General features: G+C 49.4%; 1 protein-coding gene across 2 annotated transcripts in view; it reads left to right on the top strand.

The window, feature by feature from the left end:
• Positions 1-20,374, top strand: part of LOC118771234 (histone-lysine N-methyltransferase 2C-like) — a 103,799-nt gene that overhangs the window by 23,712 nt on the left and 59,713 nt on the right. For both annotated transcript variants that reach the window (XM_036519167.1, XM_036519168.1), the window contains exons 5-12: positions 1,795-1,983; positions 5,046-5,158; positions 5,637-5,749; positions 9,383-9,545; positions 10,202-10,373; positions 12,848-12,962; positions 18,027-18,202; positions 19,560-19,714. In XM_036519167.1, the coding sequence (XP_036375060.1) occupies positions 1,795-1,983; positions 5,046-5,158; positions 5,637-5,749; positions 9,383-9,545; positions 10,202-10,373; positions 12,848-12,962; positions 18,027-18,202; positions 19,560-19,714 (1,196 nt within the window). The remainder of the gene's footprint in view (positions 1-1,794; positions 1,984-5,045; positions 5,159-5,636; positions 5,750-9,382; positions 9,546-10,201; positions 10,374-12,847; positions 12,963-18,026; positions 18,203-19,559; positions 19,715-20,374) is intronic.

Genomic DNA, 20,374 nt, shown 5'->3' on the forward strand with positions numbered 1-20,374 from the left:
GAGAGCTGCAGGAGAGGCGAAGCCTGCCAGGCCTGCCGGGGTCCTGGCAGCTTGCAGGCTGCAGGGCTGGTGCTGTAATTAGTGGAGGTGGGGGTGGGGGGAGGAGGAGGAAGAGAGGGTTTCCTAGGCACATCACCCAATTAGCACAAACTGTGATTGCATTAATGCACCACAGCAGGAGCAACAGGTGTGGAGGCAGCGCGGCCTCGCTGTTTTTACGGCTCGCGTTTTGTGCCTTTTAGCCGCGGCACTGCCTCGTTTGTACCTGGGCTGGTGGGCCGAGAAAATAAACACAGGTCTGACACCGCATGCTGTCTGAAAACTGTCCTCCGCAAACCCGTTTCTCTATACTTAAGATGACTACGTGGACTGCATTGCGTTGTTCAAACACAGCGAGGAAAATAACCTCACTACGGCCACATTTATCTGTCTGAGTTGTTTTTTTTCCTTAAAGATTTTTCATGTTTATTTTGGTGAGGTGAAAGTACACGTGTTTGTGTTTGTGCGCGTGTGTTGTCCGTGTGTGTTGCGTGCGTGTGTTGTACGCACACGTCAAATTGTTAACACAGGCTGGGAATACTGGCCTCGGAGGTGTCACTCTTTAAAAGGTCGTAATCAATCTGAGGCCAGGCGGTCTATGGATGCTTATTACAGGAGGGAGCGGAGGCTCTTCTCCAGAGAACTTATTAAGAGTTCCGTTTTTCCATGTAGGCCTCTGATAAATATTTACTCCGTGATACGGTCCATCTGCCCAACTGTTTATGCTTAATCATGCCTTTTCAGATACAATCAAGTGAGGAAATATAGACTTGCTCTGAATAATATCCTGATTTCTGCTAAGATGCTAAGTGAGGCGGGGGAAAAAAAAAAGAGAATCACGCTATTGCGAGTTATGTTCCAGATCTTATGAAATGTTATCTGTTCTTATTAAGTTACGGCGGGTATTATGCTCAGGCCGGAAGGCAAGGGTTGAAACAGCCGGCTTTGTGCGGCGCGGATCTAGCTGCTCGAACGATCGGCTGTTGCGTGGTGCAGATTGTAAGATTGTAATCGTCCGGGAGCCTCTCTCTCTGCCTGGCCCAGGTAAACATGAGGCATGGCTGCACTTGCTGTGCTGAGGAGTGCGGGGGAGTGGGGGAGGGGTGTGGAAGTGGTGGGGGGTGCACATGTTAGTGGGTGTTTGTATCAGGGGGGCCCCGTTGCCTGCTGGGATACGTCAGGGGACCGGCGATGGGGAATGGAAAGGGTTAAAGACCGCACCTGCCTCTGCCTCGTCCGCGACCCTGCGAGTGAATGTGGGCCGCAGGTTTAGCGGCCGGGCTAAGCGCCTCGGGGCCGTGGGCCTGGGGGAGTGAGTCACAGGGCCGATTATCCTCTGGCTGCCTGAGAGGATAGGAAATGAGCACCGCGCGGCTCTGAGCTCCGGGAACTTGCGTATGTGCGGCTCTCGGGGGACTTTCAAACACAATTCATATGCAGTCCGCCTCACTGACGTGTCAACCTGAACTGCTTGTAGGGGGAACGTTGTTCGTTACTTGGGAAGGGTGGCTCTCCTTGTGTGTGTGTGTGGGTGGGACCGTGGATATAGACGCATGCGCGCGTGTGTCTGCAAATGCGTTCATATATTTTATGTATGTGTATGTGTGCATTTTTTTTGCGAAATAATGACGGCGGCAATGACAAAAATAATCTTCACTTTCACAATGAGTAGCGTCATGATTGTGTATCTTGGCATTTATTTTCTGGGTGAATGTGTGCTTAGTGTAATTACTGCGTCTCAACGTCTTTGCGCAGTGAACAGCTCTGTGCCTTCTGCTACTGCGGAGGACGGAGTCTTCTGGGCCAGGGCGAGCTGAGAGTGTTCGCCCCCACACCCGGATACGCCCCCCCGCACCGCCCGACCCGGAGAGGAAGCACCGAAAACGACGGAGATAAAAGCCCCCGACGCAGCCCCACCAGGCAGGAGCCGAGCAGCCCCATTAAGTAAGTCCCCCCCCCACAAAACCCGAGCAGTGGCCACCCTCCACCGTGACACGGCCTCAGTCGACCTGCACGCTTTAGCCACAGGTAGCCGTAAAGCGGAAGCTCATTTCACGTCGCTGAACTGCCCCAGAGAAAGAGGGAAGAGATGCTACAGAGAGGCGAACACGGCGGCTGTCCCACGGCCCACTGAGTGGAATCATTGGTGTTGCCTTCAGCTGAGAAGCGGTTGGTTGGTGGGTGTGGGGCTGCTGAAAGTGCAAAGTGCTTGAAGGATCTGTTGTCCTTTGCTTGGTTTGAGAAAGCAGAGCTGAGAAGCGTGTTAGTTGGAGGTGTGGCGTGACGTGAGCACAGAGCCCTCGTGTAGATGCTCAGATAAACTTGATTTTTTTGCACACGTAGATGAACTCTGCGTGAACTCTGTGCTTTGTTGTTACGGAGCTCAGTAGCAGTTAAGGATGTGTAACCAGCCTCCCTTATATTTAAATATCTATCAGATAGTGTAATTGTGCAAGTCTTCCCCATTAGACACGAGTGTCTTTTTTCCTGTCTTTTTAAGGATAGTAGTCTGCAGTAGATTGAAGCAGACACCTTTTAGGCAATTAATTACTCCTTTGTGCCAAGCTACAGATCATCTCCATTTTTGTCTGTGTGTGTCCGTGTGTTGAGTTTGTTTGTCTTTGTCAGTAGTGGGTCTGGGTGTGTAGTTTCATGGATGTGTCTGCCTGTCTGCGTGTGTGTGGATGTGTACATTTGTGTGTCTCTCATCGTGTATCTGTGTCTGTGTGTGTGTTACAGTCTCTGAAGTCCCTGGCAGGATGGAATAGGGCAGCGCCTAACAGCTCTGGTCATATCAGATCATTTTCATGCATGTCACGCTCTTCATTCACTTTTTTTCCCTTCATGAATGAATGAAAGGACATTGGCCAAATGACCATCATCGAAGCTTGACAGTTAAGCTACGTTCTTCCCCCTAACTTTTTTTTTTTTTTTTTTTATTCGCCATTGTTTATTGTCGGAGAGACGGGAGTGTCCTGACCTAAATTCGCATGTAAACGCTAATGAATAGAGCAGTAGGATTCAATTCGGGTTCAATTAATCTTGTGCCAGAATGACCCAGCGATTAGTCATCTGATTAAGGAAAATCCATAAATTTCCATTCCACCTGCAGGGATTCGCGTCCAGCCGTTCCCCAGCTGTGTCTGTCACGTAGGCGACACCTGAGCGCTGTCCCCAAGCCTCCTCCGTCACAAGACGCTCCTGGGGCTCTTTGGATTGTTGCCTAATTTGTTTTGGCTCTTTGGAGCCAATCAACCCCCCCCCTCCCCACCACCACCCCGGGCTCGGGTGACGTAATGTGCCCCGGAGCCCGGTCCTGGCGAGCGGCCAATCAGCAGAGCATTGTCACGTTGGAGGCGTGCGATTGGTCAGCGGGGCTGGAGCCGTGCCACTAATAAGAAAGAGGGCTGAGAAATGAAAACAACAACAAAACAGCGGCTGGTGAATAGTATTTAAGGTGGCTCTTTTTTTAAGGAAGCCCCTCACTGACACCAGTCACGGTGGTGGGTTAAACCTCAGATACAACCATCAGCTTAATTTTATTTCCCCCACCCCTCACTCTGCTGAACCGTACTCTACCGTAGGGTATTTGGCTGTCTACTGTGCCACGTGGAAGCCTTTCGAAGGAAGGGAATTGCCCCCTTCAGTGTAACCACTGAATGAAAACCACACCAGCGCAGATGAACCGGAAACAAATGCAGCTATCTGTAGCAGCGTAGTGGAATTAATTTCAGCGCATCATGGTCTGATGCTGATGAGGCATTCCAAGGCCAGCGAAGGCGTAGCCCCTGCGTCTGGCCTACATGCCACTGCTGAACATACATTCGTATTCCCCTGATGCTGCGGACGTAATCGGAGCATGCGTGTACTTTCAGCTTTCCCCAAATGCAGCGGTTTGGCTGCTGAGAAAAGAATTCGGCCTACAAAAGCCTTGGCACATGGGAGATATTGACAGGCTTGTCTGTGGTTAAATGTCTACATGTACTACTTTGTTTGCCAAACACGAAAATCAGGCAGGTGAATCATCCAAAGATGATTCGGCACACGCACCAGAATTTATTTATTTCGTTTTTAGTTAGTTATGAATTCATTTATTTAGTTTAGTTGTCTCTGGTTTAGACATGATTTTTTTATTGGTTGGGGCTTGTGGCATGTGCAGTGTTGGAAAGATTCTGCTTAATGCGCTGCACCTTAAAGTGGAATTGATATTACCAGAATAATAATGTCACGTTTCAAAGTGTTTTATTTCCATTTAAGTAGCCCTTTAATGGAGCAGAAGCATCAGAGCCCTTTTATTTAGCTGTATGCAGATGTGCATTTGCAACACAGAGGTAGTGTACTGTAGGCTTTCATGGTTACCCAGGGCTCCCAGTGCAGGCTGGGGGTGCTCGGGCTGAGGTCTTTTTAAATGTAAATTGTCTTTCCGCTTTCCCGTGTCTCGGTGGCAGAGTTTTGTATTGGCTCATCCTTGGGAGCTGTAATTCAGGGAAGTCTCCCTTTCCGGCAGAGTTAATGAGACTGAACAGCCCTTGTGCAGCAGCCAAGTGAGATGGCCTCTTTTCTCTCTCTCTCTCTCTCTCTCTCTCTCTCTCTCTCTCTCTCTCTCTGTGTGTGTCTCTCTCTGTCTCTATCTCTCTCCCTCCCTCCCCCCTTCTCTCTCTCTCTCTCTCTCTCTCTGTCTGTCTCTCTCCCTCTCTCTCTCTGTCTCTATCTCTCTCCCTCCCTCCCCCCCCCTCTCTCTCTCTCTCTCTCTCTCTCTCTCTTCCTCCTCTTCTCCTCCCGCTTGCTCCCCCTCTCTCCTCCTACTCATCCTGTCTGCTCCTCCTCTCTGCTTATCTGCCCTCCCTCTCCTCTTCCCCTCTGCTTTCTCCTGATCTGCTGCTTCTCTGCTGCCACCATTCTTCCCATCCCATCCACTCGTCTTGAATCCTCTTCCCCCCCACCTCTTCTCTCCTGTCTCTTGCCTCTCTCATTTCTCCTCTTCTCTCCCCCTCTCCCTCCGCCAGGCCTCACTCCCCCTTCACCTCCGGGGATGAACCAGCCAGCAAGTCCTGGGACGAGTTGGGGCAGGTCGGCCTCCCGGAAGACATTGATGTCCAGTCTCTCTTCAATCTTTCAGGTAAGATTTGGCAGCACAAAGCATGCCCATGAGGGGAATAATGAGGATGCAGCCGTTCTCCAGTGGACTTTATGGAAGCTACGTAGTATCTATAAATACACACACAATGTTGAGTCTCACAGTTTGCTATCAGGGCTCAGGACACAAAAAATGAAATAATGAGGAGAAACACAGCAGCTTGGGTAATTAACTACTTGGTAAATACAGCCGAACTCCTTTCACTCGAGGGTAACTGTAAACTGGCAGAATTCCAGCCCTGCAGGATGAGAATAGCCCTTTACAGCCACAGACCTGCCTAGCTTTACCTCGTACCCATTATGATTGAAAGGAGTTGAAACTGCATTGCTGTGGGGGAAGGTTGCGCACTGTCAGTTAGTTTTGGGACCAAAGTGTGGGGCTGATGCAGGGTTCAGAGGTCAACAGCTGGGTCATATGACGCCCCCTACCAACCCCCTCACCCCTTTTTGTGTGATTGCAGGGCAGTGCTGCGCTCACCAGCGCTGCTCGGAGTGGTCAGAGGGCGTGCACCAAGGGGAGGAGAGCCAATCGCTGTGCAATGTGGACAGAGCCGTTGACTCAGGGAGCACAAAGGTGAGACAGGAGACCCTTCACCGCCGTCGAAATTCAACAAAAAACGCAGATCAAAGCGCAGCATTTTTTTTTTTTTCAAGCATTCGGTGTCACTTGGGTAGCAGTTGAGTAAAGGCATTATGCGTTTCTTTTGCTGCTTGATGTTCAAATAAGACAAAGGCCAGCTGAAATGGTGTGCTTTCGCTTTTCGCAAACAGTCCGGGACCCACACAGTAGGCGTGCTCTGATGTGAGGTCGTCTTAACTGGGATGACGTGCGCCTCTTTGAGCGGCCGCCGTTGACGTGCCGTGGCACAGAGAGTCTGTTTCTGCCGCTGTTTCGCAGGGCTCGTAGCTGCGTTCTTAATCACGACCCCCCAGCTCAACTGGAGCGGCGTCTTTGCGTTTTGTCAGTTCTGTTGACACGTTTGTCATTTCCGGTGACTCACGGGAGGAGTACGACCTGTGGGACATAAATGTGTCAGCGTGATGCATGTCACTGGCTGGAAGGTGCTCTTTGGGTGCCGGTAATCACATACTTGACCAGAGGCAAAAGTGCTGGACGTCTGTGTTGGCAAATATGGTTTTGCAGTTTTTTTTTTTTTTTTGTACAGATTTTACAAATGACTGTTTGCCGGGTTCGATATGTTGTGAATTTTCTGTTTTTGTACAAGAGTTATGGTGTATGATGCTTTCATTGTAGCACCAGATTGTGCAGTAAATTTGTGATGGAATGGTTTCACGTTGAGTTAAATAAACTTGTTGAGGAAAGCGTGAAAATGAATTACTGTATGTATTCATATGAATAGACTCATGTGGAATCATAGTGAAGTCTCAAGTATTCATTTCCCTTGTTGGCGGAGAGGACCAGTGAGGCCATGCGCATTTCTTTGCACTTTTAATATTTTTGATTAGAAGTTTGAGATTGAAAAACTGCCTTGGCTCTAAAGGGTGCAGTTAAACCGTTTAATACTAGGAAAAGTGGCTGTAATTTTGTTACACTTTCTTAGCTGGAAAAATTTCCAGTGCCTAAATGTGTTGGTTGTGCACTTCGAGGGAACAACATGTTAGGAGTAAAGGCCTTTAAATTATAAACAACAGGAGGAGCCACACCCTTTGAGAGCTGCTAGGTCTGTCAGATGCATCTTGGTGTTTAACGTCTCTGTTACACGTCACCATGGTGACAGTAGGGGGGGTGAGGAAGTGAGGCCTGGGTTTTGGAGAGGGGTGTTGCAGTGTATCTGCTCTCTTCAGGTACCTGTAAGCACTGAATCCCCCCACCCCCCACTCCCCACTCCCCACCCCCCTGAAGGTGGCAGGGGATGGGGGGGAGGTGATGGATCGGGCTCCCGGTAAAGGTCGTCTCCGGCAGCGTGGATCTCTCGGCTGTGAAATGGAAAGGTCACGGCGCTCGGGGTGGCGGCGTTGGCGTCGGCTCCTGGCAGCCCCTCCAATCGCGTTCCCTTAATTGCGTTTACACCCCTGATCCGCTAAAGTGTCTGCAAATCGCTCGTTTGCTCAGGCCTTTCGCTGTATTCCTGCTTGTGTTAAATTATCATCAGTAGCAGTGGTAGAGGGTTTGTTGGATACATACATGAAGAATCATATTTTCTATAATGCAGTAATTCTGTGTAGGGTAGTTTTCGTACAATATCAGTTAGGATTCAAGCTTATTCAAGACAAAAGGAACAGGAACACACCTGTTTGCATTTTCAGTAGTTTAGGGAAATACTGAAGCTTCATGAGGAAATGCAGTTAACGCTCACTGCGGAGCGAGATGGGTTAGCACTAGCGTTAGCTTGTTTATGAGCGTTCAGCAGGCGAGAATTAGCTGTGAATGCAGAGGTGGGAGGGCCAATTCCTGTTATTAAAGCCCTTTCAGTTCACTCATTTACCCCAGCTCACAGTGATGAGAGTCACTTTAGCTTCCCCAAAGTAAAGTTTCACTCCTAAAACAGAGCTGAAGTCAACTCCACATCACTGTGGAAGATCAGTGTTAAATGTTAGATTTAAAATTTCAGATCAGTCGGGTATTGGTAAAGGGTTATTGTTATTGTACTGGCAACCTTAAATTCATGATGTATTGAATTTGAATCATCTGAGATTAAAGTGATTTCACACTGTGAATGGACTCTACCGCCGTTTAGTGTTTCTTACAACATCGTGCCTCATCGCAGGTAGAATTTGATTGGTTACCTGGTTAATTCTGAATATTAATAAATCATGTCACACGAGCGTGGCTGTAAATATACCATAAACTAACTTTTAATTAATCTCCCTTTGATGCCAAATTGCTGGCGACCCCGTGGTTGACCTGAAATTAATTAGCGTTGAAGTGAATCAAGTGTTCCGAACAAAGGCAATTTGAGAGTGCAATTACGTGCGCTAGTTGTAAACACGGCACTCTCCCCTCTCCACCCCCCCCCCACTCCCAGAGACGCCCCGGATTCCGGAAACATCTCCACGTCAACTCCTAAATCATGAATGAATGAGACTAATTGCAGCACACCGGGTTCTGTCTTGACAGAACTGGAGCGGCGGTGACTAAACAAATGGAGCTCCTGCCGGCTCCGGAGTCCGCATGAGAGCGATAATTACTTGATGCTCCTTGTTAAAGTATTTGCAGATTGTTGCTTTTGGGCCGCGGGCCAGGTCTCTGGGCTGTAGCGGGAATGGCGATGGAAAGCCGATGCATTCACGCCTGTCCTTCTCCGGGCCCGTTGCTTTGTTTATTGAAAGCTAAAGAGATTTTTTTAGCGCTGTTGTGACTGTCCGAATGCACCCTGTTCATGCTCATTTCGAACAGACGAGAACGGCTGTGACTCGGGTTTTCCCTTGTGTGGGTCTGCAAACATGTTTGCCTTAGCGTGCACTTAGGTAAACTGGGATATATATACGTGCTTGTATCTGCCTGGGGTGTTGAATATTTAAAAGGCACCTGGGGTTATGTGAGGAAGTAGGGGGAGGGAAGGTTAGGGAATTGAGCTTGTAATCAGAGTTGCGGGGACGAGTCCCAAATGGGGGTACTGCTGTTGTGCCGCCGATCTAGGCACTTGGCTGGAATTACCTGAGTAAATATTGAGCTGTTGCCATGAATATTCAAATGTTCATTTTCAAATGTTAATTTTATCTATTTTGTGTGAATTTATTTCTGTTTAATTCTGTAACGGTAAATGATCTGTCTTAACTTTTGTTTTCATTTAAAAAAAAAATATGGTTTAATGCACTCATCTCTACCATCTAACTTGTACCTTGTCTGGCCAACTATTGAAAGTTGGTCATACAGTGACTCCTTATATGGCTTTTTGCTTGTGTTGTACTCTGCCTCACTTGTAAATCGCTTTGGATAAAAGTGTCTGCCAAATAAATAAATGCAAATGTAAATGTGAATTCATTTATTTCATTCAGTCTTTTTCTTAAAATCTAACTGAACGCTGTCCCTGGGTTCAAAACCAATGGGGATATACGTTACATTACACTACTTCATTTAGCAGACGCTCTTACCCAGAGTGACTTCCAAATAAGTGCATCACTATGCCAAGAGTAGTTAACGCGAAGTATTGCAAGAGGCCAGTAAGATACGAAGTGAAGTGCTAATATACAGAGCAGAAGCTAAGGTTGTAACCGCCCCTGTGGCTCGCCTCTCTCCCATCAGCACTGTGCATACTGTAAGCGCCTTGGAGCATCCATCAAGTGCTGTGAGGAGACGTGCGATCGCTCGTACCATTACCCCTGTGCCGCCGCCGCCGGGACCTTTCAGGACATCAGGAGCCACACCCTCCTCTGCCCCGACCACATCCAACTGGCAATCGAACGATGTAAGACAAACGCTCCTTTTTCTCTCTCTCTCTCTCTGTATACGCCACGTGGGATTGGGCAGGGATTCTCTAACTAGCTACAAACAGTGTTTTTTTGGATTGAGAACATTCAAGTCTGGTCCTGGTGGAGCACAGTGTCTCTGGGCTTTCCTTCCAGCCAGACACAGAACCTCCTGAGTCCACCAATCATTGTCTGGGCTGATCTGTAGGCTCCGCCCTCAGATCTGAGATTGTTACCAGATTAAAGAGAGATTTGGAAAACCAGATGCGTTGTGGATTACAGGCACCGTGAGATTGAACACGCTCTTCTTTTGATAGAATTTTATCTGTTGAAGATACTGTTAGTTAGTGGTCAGTATCTACTGTAAGAAGTGTGTACTGTGTAGTTTATTGAGAATGTTAATGCCTATTTAAACCCACATAAAATAACACTCTGTGTGTTTTCCTGCGGATGTGTGTTTAACGGCGTGAGACCCTGGTTTTTGCATCCTTTTCATCTGCTGAAGCCTGGCTCTGACGACGCGAAATTTCCTCAAGCTCTGTCTGTTGTGCTCATCTGTGAGGCCGGCAGCTTCTCGCTGCCCGTGTCTCCGCGCAGCTCCTCTGACCTGGGCCAGGTGCTGAAAGCGCGCTCCCTCTCTCTCACCCCCCTACAGCCCAGGACGACGCCAGCTGTGCCGTGTGCGACAGCCCCGGGGACCTCCTGGACCAGCTCTTCTGCACCAGCTGTGGCCAGCACTACCACGGCATGTGCCTGGACATCGCCGCCACCCCGGTCAAGCGGGCGGGCTGGCAGTGCCCCGAGTGCAAGGTCTGCCAAACCTGCAAGTGAGTCTCGCCGTCGCCGCGAAGCACAGACGGATCCGCGTGGTGCGGTTGCAGCAGCGGTGAAGGCTTTTTGGGTCTCAAGAATCTTAAATTCATGGGTGGTTTCTGTGTTCTTGACTTGCCAGGAACTGAAGCATGTGTAGTGTAGCGTAGTGGTAAAGAAGCGGGGCTTGTAACCAAAAGGATGCTAGTTCGATTCCCCCCGAGGCACTTCTGCTGTACCCCTGGGCAAGGTTCTTAGCCCAGAGTTGCCTCAGTAAATATCCAGCTGTAAAAACTGTAACCTATATAAATCGCTTTGGATAAGAGAGTCTGCTAAATGACAATAATGTAATGTAAAGTGAATGAGTTGTGGAAGGTACAGCGTTGAACACATTTAAGAATTGTGCAGTGGCTTGGGTTTGTAAATCTATAAATTTAGCCGAGGTAGACAATTTGCAAGTTGGCCAATGGTAAATATAGCTGAGCATTAAATGATGGAGATGAGTTATGTTTTTTTCTGTTTCAGAATGAGTTTTTATTCTGTTTTGGGTTTTGAATGATTCCCCCCGACGTTCAGAATGAGGGGAAGACGGCTCCTCTTTGCTTTAATGTTTATGTATTTTTCTAAAGCAAGCCGGAGAGCAGCAAGATCAGAAAGGAATTGTGGGATGACTACAGATAAATCTGTAGAGGGCTGGGTCGAGGGAGTGTTTGAGGGAGTACAGGAATATTCATGAAGAGCTGCTTTGCTCCGCACGCAGAATGAGTGGTATGCTTTACTGAAACTCAAGGTCTCAACAGCAAGCTTCCGGACAGGGGCTTGTTAGCTACATTTGTAATCTACGTTTGTAGTGCGTCAGAGTTGCTGCACACCTGCGGTATGTGTGAAGCAGTTAGAAACCAGTCAGTCGTACTCTGTGTGTTTTCACTGCACTGACTGTTGCCATCGGTCCTCACTGTCAGTATTGAAGGACAGTCAGAAACTGAATAAATATATATTCCTATTGAACGTGGTCTGACCACATAAAGTACCACAGGGTATGTCATACTCCTGGAGGGCTGCAGTATGCTACTGTGGCTTTCAATCCAAACCACATTCCCTGGCTGATTGATCCTAATTAATCCATTAATTGTATACATTTGTAGCTGTTTGTTAAGGTTTTACTTCAAACCCTTTATTCCGTCTAACTACAACGCGCTCAGTCCTTAACTGTACCAAATCTAAAGCACAATCCTTTTATGCATTTTTTTACCCGTTATTTGTTGTTATTTTGTAATTTACTGCTGAACTCATTCTGTTGTGTGAGAAATTAGATTTCGTGCAGCGTGTTGTGGTTAGATTGAAGCGGGCCTGGAGTGTGACGCTGGATGTAGATGAGTTGGAAGTGGGCACCATAGGCTGTAGACGCTGTACCTCGGCGCAGTTTGGGCCTGAAGCAGGGAACGCGGTAATGGCCGAACGGGCTTGGAGGATAACGCGCTTAACGGCACTCCGCAGGCTCGAGTATCGAATTACGCCCTCATTTAGCATGAATTTGCATCGGCGCGAAATGCTGTGGCGGCCTTGATTGATGTCGGCGCTCTCTCAGCTCCGACAGAGGAGTTACCAGTCCATTAATCTGCGGCCTCTGGGCTGTCCAAAACTCAGGCAGAGTAAAAGGAGGTGGCACTCTTTTAGAGGCTGCGTTTAATAGAAGCTTTACGTTATATTAGATACCTTTCTAGCACGCAGCATAGAAGCCTATACGATTGATACCACTTATATTAAAGGTTTAATAAGTGAAACTGTGTTTGGTATTGATCCATGCTGCTTTCAGAGTGCCCTTAGAATTAACAGCTGCAAAATTACTATTCAGAAGTGATCAGTTACTGTATTGGTCCAAATAAATATGACAAGTCCATATAGAGTTTTAAAAATGCAGCTTGGCCAATATTTCCAGAGCAAAATTAGTGCTAACGCTAATGCTAAGGAACCAAAGGTTGCGCCATGGCTTAAATCTCACAAGTGGATAGAGTGCATTTAGCAGCCGTGTTGTCCAGCGCTAAGCCCACCTACAGTGACCAAAAAAATAAAAGGATCAAAAGCCGGGCAAGTGTCCAAGGGATGGAGGAGTTATGATTCCAATTTTAAGATCATGGTAGTTAATGAAAAGGAGGCATCAAACCACTGTCTGCTGCTAAAAAGGAATATGCTATCCCTGAAATTAATGTGAGGTGATGGCATGGACAAAAACTGCCTTTTTAATGGCTACTCTCAGAGGAAATCATTCTGTCAGCTTAAATTCAGTTCATTTGATGGTAGATGAGGGTTGTTGTCCCCGTGATCTAGAATGTATAAACTTTGTTATTTGATTACAAAATGAGGTTATACTGGGTTGCTGACACCTGCTGTCACTTGGAGAAGTGTGGTGGCAGGTCACCATTATCGCCAGTGGGCCACCTTATCTTCAAGCCAGTTGAGGACTGAACCTGTTTTCCTTTGATTGTTTCAGAAACCCTGGAGAAGACAGCAAGATGCTGGTGTGTGACACTTGCGACAAAGGCTACCACACCTTCTGCCTGCAGCCCGCGATGGACTCCCTTCCGACCAACGGCTGGAGGTGTAAGGTACGTGACATCACAGCACAAAGTCTCTCTTTACTGACTGGATTGAGAACTGGCTTCTAACATCAGCACCGCGGGCTGAAAAGCTCAGAAGCATCGATCGCCGCTCCACTTGATGAGTGAACTTGTATTTGAGCGAGAGCTGTAGAAATCCTAAGCGGGAAACGATCGGCGGGTAGCGGTAACGGGCACGTGCGGCGAGCCTTGGGGCGCCTTCGGCCGTGCCCACGAGCTGAAGCGTGATCCCTGCATCCAGCACGGCGAGTCGGAGCAGTGGGGAGAGCGAGAGAGAGAGGGAGAGGGAGAGGGAGAGAGCGTGGGCGAGTGCCGCGCCTCATGCGTCAGAGGTGATGAGTGGGCTGAAATCTCTCAGGGTCGATAAATATTTCTTCTTTTTTGGGTGTAAAGAGCTCTGTCTGTTTAAATGATTTTACTCCTGGTGAGTGGTACTGTCTCACCCCTCCTCAGCCCCCCCCCCCCCCCCCGGTGTCTGGAGACCGCTCTGGTGTGGGGCGGTTTAGGGAGGGGGAGAGCTAGGCCCCAGAGCCGAGCGCTGCCGAGGTGTTTGTTTCTCCTGCCCTGTCTGTGGGCACCGCTGCGGCCCAGCCGAGCTTTCATCTCCCGTCCCTGGTCTACAGCAGAACCGGGCAGCAGAACAAGCGCGGCGCCGCTGCCAAGATGTTCCGCTCCAAAGCCCAGCGAAAGGCCTCGCCCGCGTGCGCGCGTGTGCGTGTGAGTGCGAGTGTGTGTGCGAGTGTGGGTGTGTGTGTGTGCGTATGTGTGTGCGCGCGTGTGCGTGTGAGTGCGAGCACGAGTGTGTGTGCGAGTGTGGGTGGGTGTGTGTGCGTATGTGTGTGTGCGGGTGTGCGTGCGTGTGTGTGTGTTTTTAAAGCTGAGCCGAATAGAAATTTGAGAGATGGAACTGGAGAGTTTGTTTTGTCTTTATAGAGCAGGTCCCCCCCCGTTCTTTTCCTCTGTAACCCTTTGGTAAACATTCTACCATTTGGAATACGGACAGCGCTGTTGTCCAAACAGCACAAGGGAGGAACTTGAACTGTGCTCGCAGCGTTCACACGATTTTGTATTAGAGCACTTTGGCGGCGTGAAGTACGCTGCAGTCTGGGTGGCACTGAATGCTAAACCTGAATGCAGGCCAGTGGCATTTCACTTGCATGTTTTGTGGCTTATGTTTGGGTGCCATAGAAGAAGATTTAAGCTCTGCCACACACATAATCCATTAATATGTCTTCACTGCAAGGTCAGTGCTGCTCTTTTCATTTATTTTGGTAGTGCAATTGCTATTGTTTGAACACCTTATGTTTCTGTTTGTTTTGCCACACAAGGGGTACGGTTTTTACTGTTGCTGCAGGGATCTGAAACTGTGGTAATATAACCGTTTGAGACGTTTGTCTGTTCGGTTGCCGTTGGCGAGTTTGGGGTCATTTGTATTTGAAGTTGACAGTGATTAAAAATAAGGCCAGAACCCCTTAGAAAATGGCAGTGTCTGCGACAGTGTGCGAGAGACGTCATGCCGCCGTGCGCTTCGCTCCCAGCCTCCGGAGCCTGCTGCCTTCTCTCCCCTCTGTGTCACCCGTGTCGGTAATGTGTCATTCGTCAGCTGTCGTTTACTGCGGTCGCGCCGGGCCTCCTGAACCCTTGCATCGACGGTTGACCGCGCCATCGCTGACTGCGGGTGGTTTCGATGTAAACTCAGCAGCCTGGCGTAGCTGCCGCCAGAGGCCAACCCGCAAGAGGAAGCTATGACTGGGCTCGGCTGGCGCACAGCTGGAGGCCCGGGTGGAGCGGGGGGCCCCTCTCTCACATGTGGTAACTGAGTGGCTCGTACCCGCGGTTTCGATCTGAGTGGAGCGCTCTCAGGCCTTGGTGCTGCGTGACGCGTGGGATTGACCGGGGAGGGGGGGGCTGGGGTTCTCGGGGGGGATTGCGGGGGGGGGGGGCGTTCGGGGTAGATGAGATGTGAAGAACGACGCCCGCGCTCGGAGATCTGCTGAGGCAGTTTCCCGTAGGTAGGCCGCTGGCTGCCTGTGTTGAGAAGCAGACCCGTGCGGTGTCGGGTGTCTGTGGAAACCGCAGGGACGCACAGATCCTGCCTGATTCAGAGAGGGCCTCTCCGTTTCCTGTACGTCATGCGTGCGGCCTGCGTGCAGCTGACTGGAGCCTGCAGCTCCCCTGCAAGGCCCTCCGCTGGGGTCGGGGCAAACGCTGAAGCCCTGGAACATCTTGCGCACCGTGATTAAGACTGCAAGTTCAAATTCCTCCCGGTGGTTTGTGCTTCGGTAGTAATTTCACATGTCAGACGTGACTTGCATAATAACGGGTTATTGCATGTTTTCTCGTGCAAGGGGACGAGAGGCAGGAGGCAGTGTGGCATATGGGGTGGCAGTGTGGTGTAGTGTTAAGGAGCAGGGCTCATTACTGAAAGGTACCTGGTTTGATTCTCCACTGGGACACTACTGCTGTATCCTTGGGCAGGGTACCTAACCCAGAATTGTTTCAGTAAATACCCAGCAGTAAAAACGGGTAGATAAAAATTGTAGCCTATGTAAGTTGTTTGGGATAAGAGCGCCTGCTAAATGACAATAATGTAATGTAATGACAGAAAGACAGGGGGACAGGATACGGGGACAGGAGTACAGAGCAGAGCAGATGTCAATGAGTGGAAGGCCAGTGTCCGATTACAGCCTGTGATCATCAGCTGGCTGCCCGTTACCCCCTCATTAATCCCCTCCTTTCCTCCCCGTCTGTGAACACATCCGCCGCTGCCAACGCAAACTCGGTTATCTCAGCCAGTAGCGGGCGCAGACCCCCCCGTAACCCCCGCTAACCTCCGGAGCTCTGTGTGCTGCTTATCGTGACCGGCCTGACGCGCTCCAGCCCGGCTCAGCCTGACGTGAGTGGCGGTTGGGTGGCAGCCAGAGCTGTCAGGAGGTGTCTTGTGTCCGCCGTGTGCCAGACCGGGCCGCCTCCTGGCTCGTCCCGAGGGCCCACAAAGGCCCTGCCTCCGTCCTTCGCATGTGAGGCCTTGAGCTGCTCTACAGCTGTGGGAGAAGGCTGCCTCTCATGGCCTGGACGGCAGTGTAGCATAGTGGTTAAGGAGCCGGACTTATAACCGAAAGGTTGCCAGTTCGATTCTCCTCTGGGCCACTGCTGCTGTACCCTTGGGCAAGGTACTTAACCCACAATTGCCTCGGTAAACATCCAGCTGTATGAACGGATGACATTGTAAAAACACTGTACCCAATGTAAGTCGCTCTGGATAAGAGTGTCTGTAATGTAATGTAATGTAATGGCCTTGCACTACATGAGCTGTGCTGTGTGCAGTCACTACACACGTTCATTTCTGTGTGCAGTTCTTAGAGCAGTGTGTTTGATCACTGCATGTTCAGTTCTGCGTTTAGCTCTTAGAGCAGTACAGTGTGTTTGATCACTGCATGTTCAGTTCTGCGTTTAGCTCTTAGAGCAGTACAGTGTGTGATCACTGTGTTCAGTTCTGCGTTTAGCTCTTAGAGCAGTACAGTGTGTGATCACTGTGTGTTCAGTTCTGCGTTCAGCTCTTAGAGTAGTACAGTGTGTGATCACTGTGTGTTCAGTTCTGCGTTTAGCTCTTAGAGCAGTACAGTGTGTGATCACTGTGTATTCGGTTCTGCGTTTAGCTCTTAGAGCAGTACAGTGTGTGATCACTGTGTGTTCAGTTCTGCGTTCAGCTCTTAGAGTAGTACAGTGTGTGATCACTGTGTGTTCGGTTCTGCGTTCAGCTCTTAGAGCAGTACAGTGTGTGATCACTGTGTTCAGTTCTGCGTTTAGCTCTTAGAGCAGTACAGTGTGTGATCAGTGTGTGTTCAGTTCTGCGTTTAGCTCTTAGAGCAGTACAGTGTGTGATCACTGTGTGTTCGGTTCTGCGTTCAGCTCTTAGAGCAGTACAGTGTGTGATCACTGTGTGTTCGGTTCTGCGTTCAGCTCTTAGAGCAGTACAGTGTGTGATCACTGTGTGTTCGGTTCTGCGTTCAGCTCTTAGAGCAGTACAGTGTGTGATCACTGTGTGTTCGGTTCTGCGTTTAGCTCTTAGAGCAGTACAGTGTGTGATCACTGTGTGTTCGGTTCTGCGTTTAGCTCTTAGAGCAGTACAGTGTGTGATCACTGTGTGTTCGGTTCTGCGTTCAGCTCTTAGAGCAGTACAGTGTGTGATCACTGTGTGTTCGGTTCTCTGCGCGGTGCTCACAGCAGGGTGGTGTGTCTGGTCACTGCTCGGTCAGGTCTGTCTGCCGTTCTTGGAGTGGTGCTTTTCGCAGTCAAGGTTTGGTCTCTTTCATAGACTCCTGGAAAATGAGGCTTGTTGTGATGCGGCATCTGTATGCTGGTACAGAAGAATAATTAATTACTGTGTTTGTGCGTGTGTGCTTGCGAATGCGTGTATTATATGATTATAGAGTGCAGATTTTTTAGTTGAAACTGGTGCTTGTGGATGTGGAGTCACATTGTTGTCTGTTGTACGTGTGTGTACATGTATGCACATGTGCCTGTATACCATGTGTGCCCACACACATGCAAGTGCGTGAGTGTGTGTGCGCGCGAGTGTGTGTGTGCGCGTGAGAGTGTGCGTGAATGTGTGCGTGAATGTGTGCGTGAGTGTGTGTGTGTGTGTGTGTGTGTGTGTGAGCGCGTATGTGAGCGTGTGCGTGTGTGTGTGCGTGAGTGTGCGCGTGAGTGTGCGCGTGAGTGTGCGCGTGAGTGTGCGCGTGAGTGTGCGCGAGTGTGTGCGCGTGTGTGTGCGCGTGTGTGTGCGCGTGAATGTGTGCGTGTGTGTGTGCGTGTGTGTGTGTGTGTGTGAGCGCGTATGTGAGTGTGTGCGTGTGAGAGTGTGCGTGTGTGCGTGCGTGTGTGTGTGTGTGTGTGTGTGTGTGAGCGCGTATGTGAGTGTGTGCGTGAGAGTGTGCGTGAGAGTGTGTGTGTGTGGGTGTGTGGGTGTGGGTGTGGGTGCGGGTGTGTGCGTGTGCGTGCGCGTGCGTATGTGAGAAAGTGACTCTGTCTCGTCCATCCCCGCTGCAGAACTGCCGGGTCTGCGTCCAGTGCGGCTCTCGGACCAGCGGCCAGTGGCACCACAGCTGTCTGCTGTGTGACGGCTGCTCCCAGCAGCAGGACTCCGTCGCCTCCTGCGTGCTCTGCAGGGGACCCCTGATCCCCGACGCCCAGAGGGACCTGCTGTCCTGTCACATCTGCAAAAGGTACGGGTGCGCACACCTGCGCAGCGTCACCCCCTCACTCCCCACATCTCCGGCGAGCCCTGAATGCAGCCACTGTGATTGATGTAAGAAATTAAAAAAAAAAATTTACAAAATCTCTCTTTTGGCTGGTACACTGGCATCTTATTGAACATAATGTACTTGACATATTCAGTTTCATTGATCTGATCAGCGTTGATAAGCTGGGTAAAAGGCACAGCCTGCTTTTCATTAAAATATGAAGAAATGAGCAGAAGAAATGAACAAATCACAGCTTTTTGAATATATACACACTATGCATATATGTGTGTAATTCATGCATTTTAGTCATTTTTGTACTTCTGTGTGTGTTCGTAATTTGATTAATACGATTAGGATTCCCTTTGTCTCTATGTGATGTCACAGTAATGCAGTGTTGAGTTTATGAACATTTTGGCCTCACATAGGCCCATTTTGGGCTGCCTGAATCATTGTCAGTTAAGTGAAAGCAATATATATTGGATCGGAGCACTGGAATTATATTACTCAATAGAAGCGAGCAATTTCTAGGAAAACGAGATTCACGCAACCTGCGTATTTGGCCGCGATTGAACTTGTGTTTATGCAGTTAGCTCAGAGACGTCCTTGTAAATATTCCCTGCAGTTACCATGGTTCCCTGATCTGGTTACCTTCATTAGATCATTCATCTGGGGCTAAATATATCAAAAATGTATTCTCATAGGTTTAATTTTTGTCTGCTTAATTCCATTCTCTTTGTTAATAAAATCCAGTGACTTCCAGCTGTATCTGATTTTCCAGCGAATCTTTCTAATTTGACACTCCAGCCATGAAACTCAAATCTGCAGCAGAATCATAATACATCACCGTACAGCCTTGTTTTGATCTTGTCGCTGATGTTTTTTTTTTTTTTTAGTCCAAGTTTTACTTCATCACATTCACAGAACTTAAGAAAGGGTGTCTGTATCATTTCATTAGTTCCCCATTCTGTTGTCCTGTTATCTGCGCAGTTGGCTGCCTCACAGTACCAATCTGGCATTTCCATGGTAATGGAGGCTTTGATGCGCAGGTGTTGTGTCTGAAAACGGGCAGGTGGGGGGTGCGGGAGCAAAGACAAAAGCAACCCCCCACCCCCACAGCACACCTTTAACAAAAAATGCAGAGATTTTCTCAACGTTTTTCAAAACACAGTTCTAGCTTTAAAAAAAATAGTCATGCTGATATCATACTGATAACCAGCGGTAAACTCTGAGATTCTCTGAAGGTGAGTTCTAACCCTGGTTTGAAAGCCCAGGCGGTGATTGGTTGGTGGAGGTGACCTCTCGCTGACTGGCTGCCCCCCTCCCTTTGTTTTTCGTTCAGGTGGCTCCACCTCGACTGCGAGCGGCAGGCCGGGGGGGATGCAGACCTCCAGGTCAGAGAGGAGTACGTCTGCGCCGACTGCAGGCAACTGGAGCTGGAGAGCGAGGAGGCCCGCGTGCCGGAGGAGGAGCTGCCGGAGCACGGCCCCGCATCAGGTAGGCCCGGGTCGCCGCCGCTGACTCCGTATCTCGCCAGCACGGTCTGTCGGGGCCAGCGCTATCTGGGCTCACGCAGGGAGCCGCTTGTTTGCTCAGCGACTTAAAGCCAGACAAAAGAGCCCCGCTGGCTGTCTCCGTGCAGAGATAACAGCTTGGATACGCGGGCCGAGGCCCCGCGATGCGGTTCTGTGAAAGTGGCGTCGCCTTTAAGCCGTTAATGCCGAACAGAAGGGAGAAATGAAAGGGGAGGACAGGGCGAGAGCCCGGGGCGGAACGCAAACGCGTGTAACGTCTGAGCTGTTCGCTTTTCACCGTTTTTCAGCCAGGCGGTTCTCCACCTGTCCTTCCACAGTAAGTTTTCCACAGTTTTTTTTGTTTTTTTTCCAGTTTACATGCTGTGGCAGCTGTGGGCCCTGCTCATTTGGTATGTTGTCATTATTTCTGAAGCGAAAGGGAATGGTTTAGTGGAGTAGAGTAACCGTCTGGATAGTGCGAGCAGAAAAACCACTTGGTCCGAAAGTGTTTGTGACTTAATATTTCTATACGTATTTGCTTAGCAGAAAGCCTTATTCAGGATGACATGCGTACCTTTGATACTTCAATATTTAAGGGTTCTCGAGTAGCTCAGTGATTAAGGCCCTTGCTTTGGGTGCAACC

This window comes from Megalops cyprinoides, chromosome 24 (assembly GCF_013368585.1).
Source record: "Megalops cyprinoides isolate fMegCyp1 chromosome 24, fMegCyp1.pri, whole genome shotgun sequence".
NCBI lineage: Eukaryota > Metazoa > Chordata > Actinopteri > Elopiformes > Megalopidae > Megalops > Megalops cyprinoides.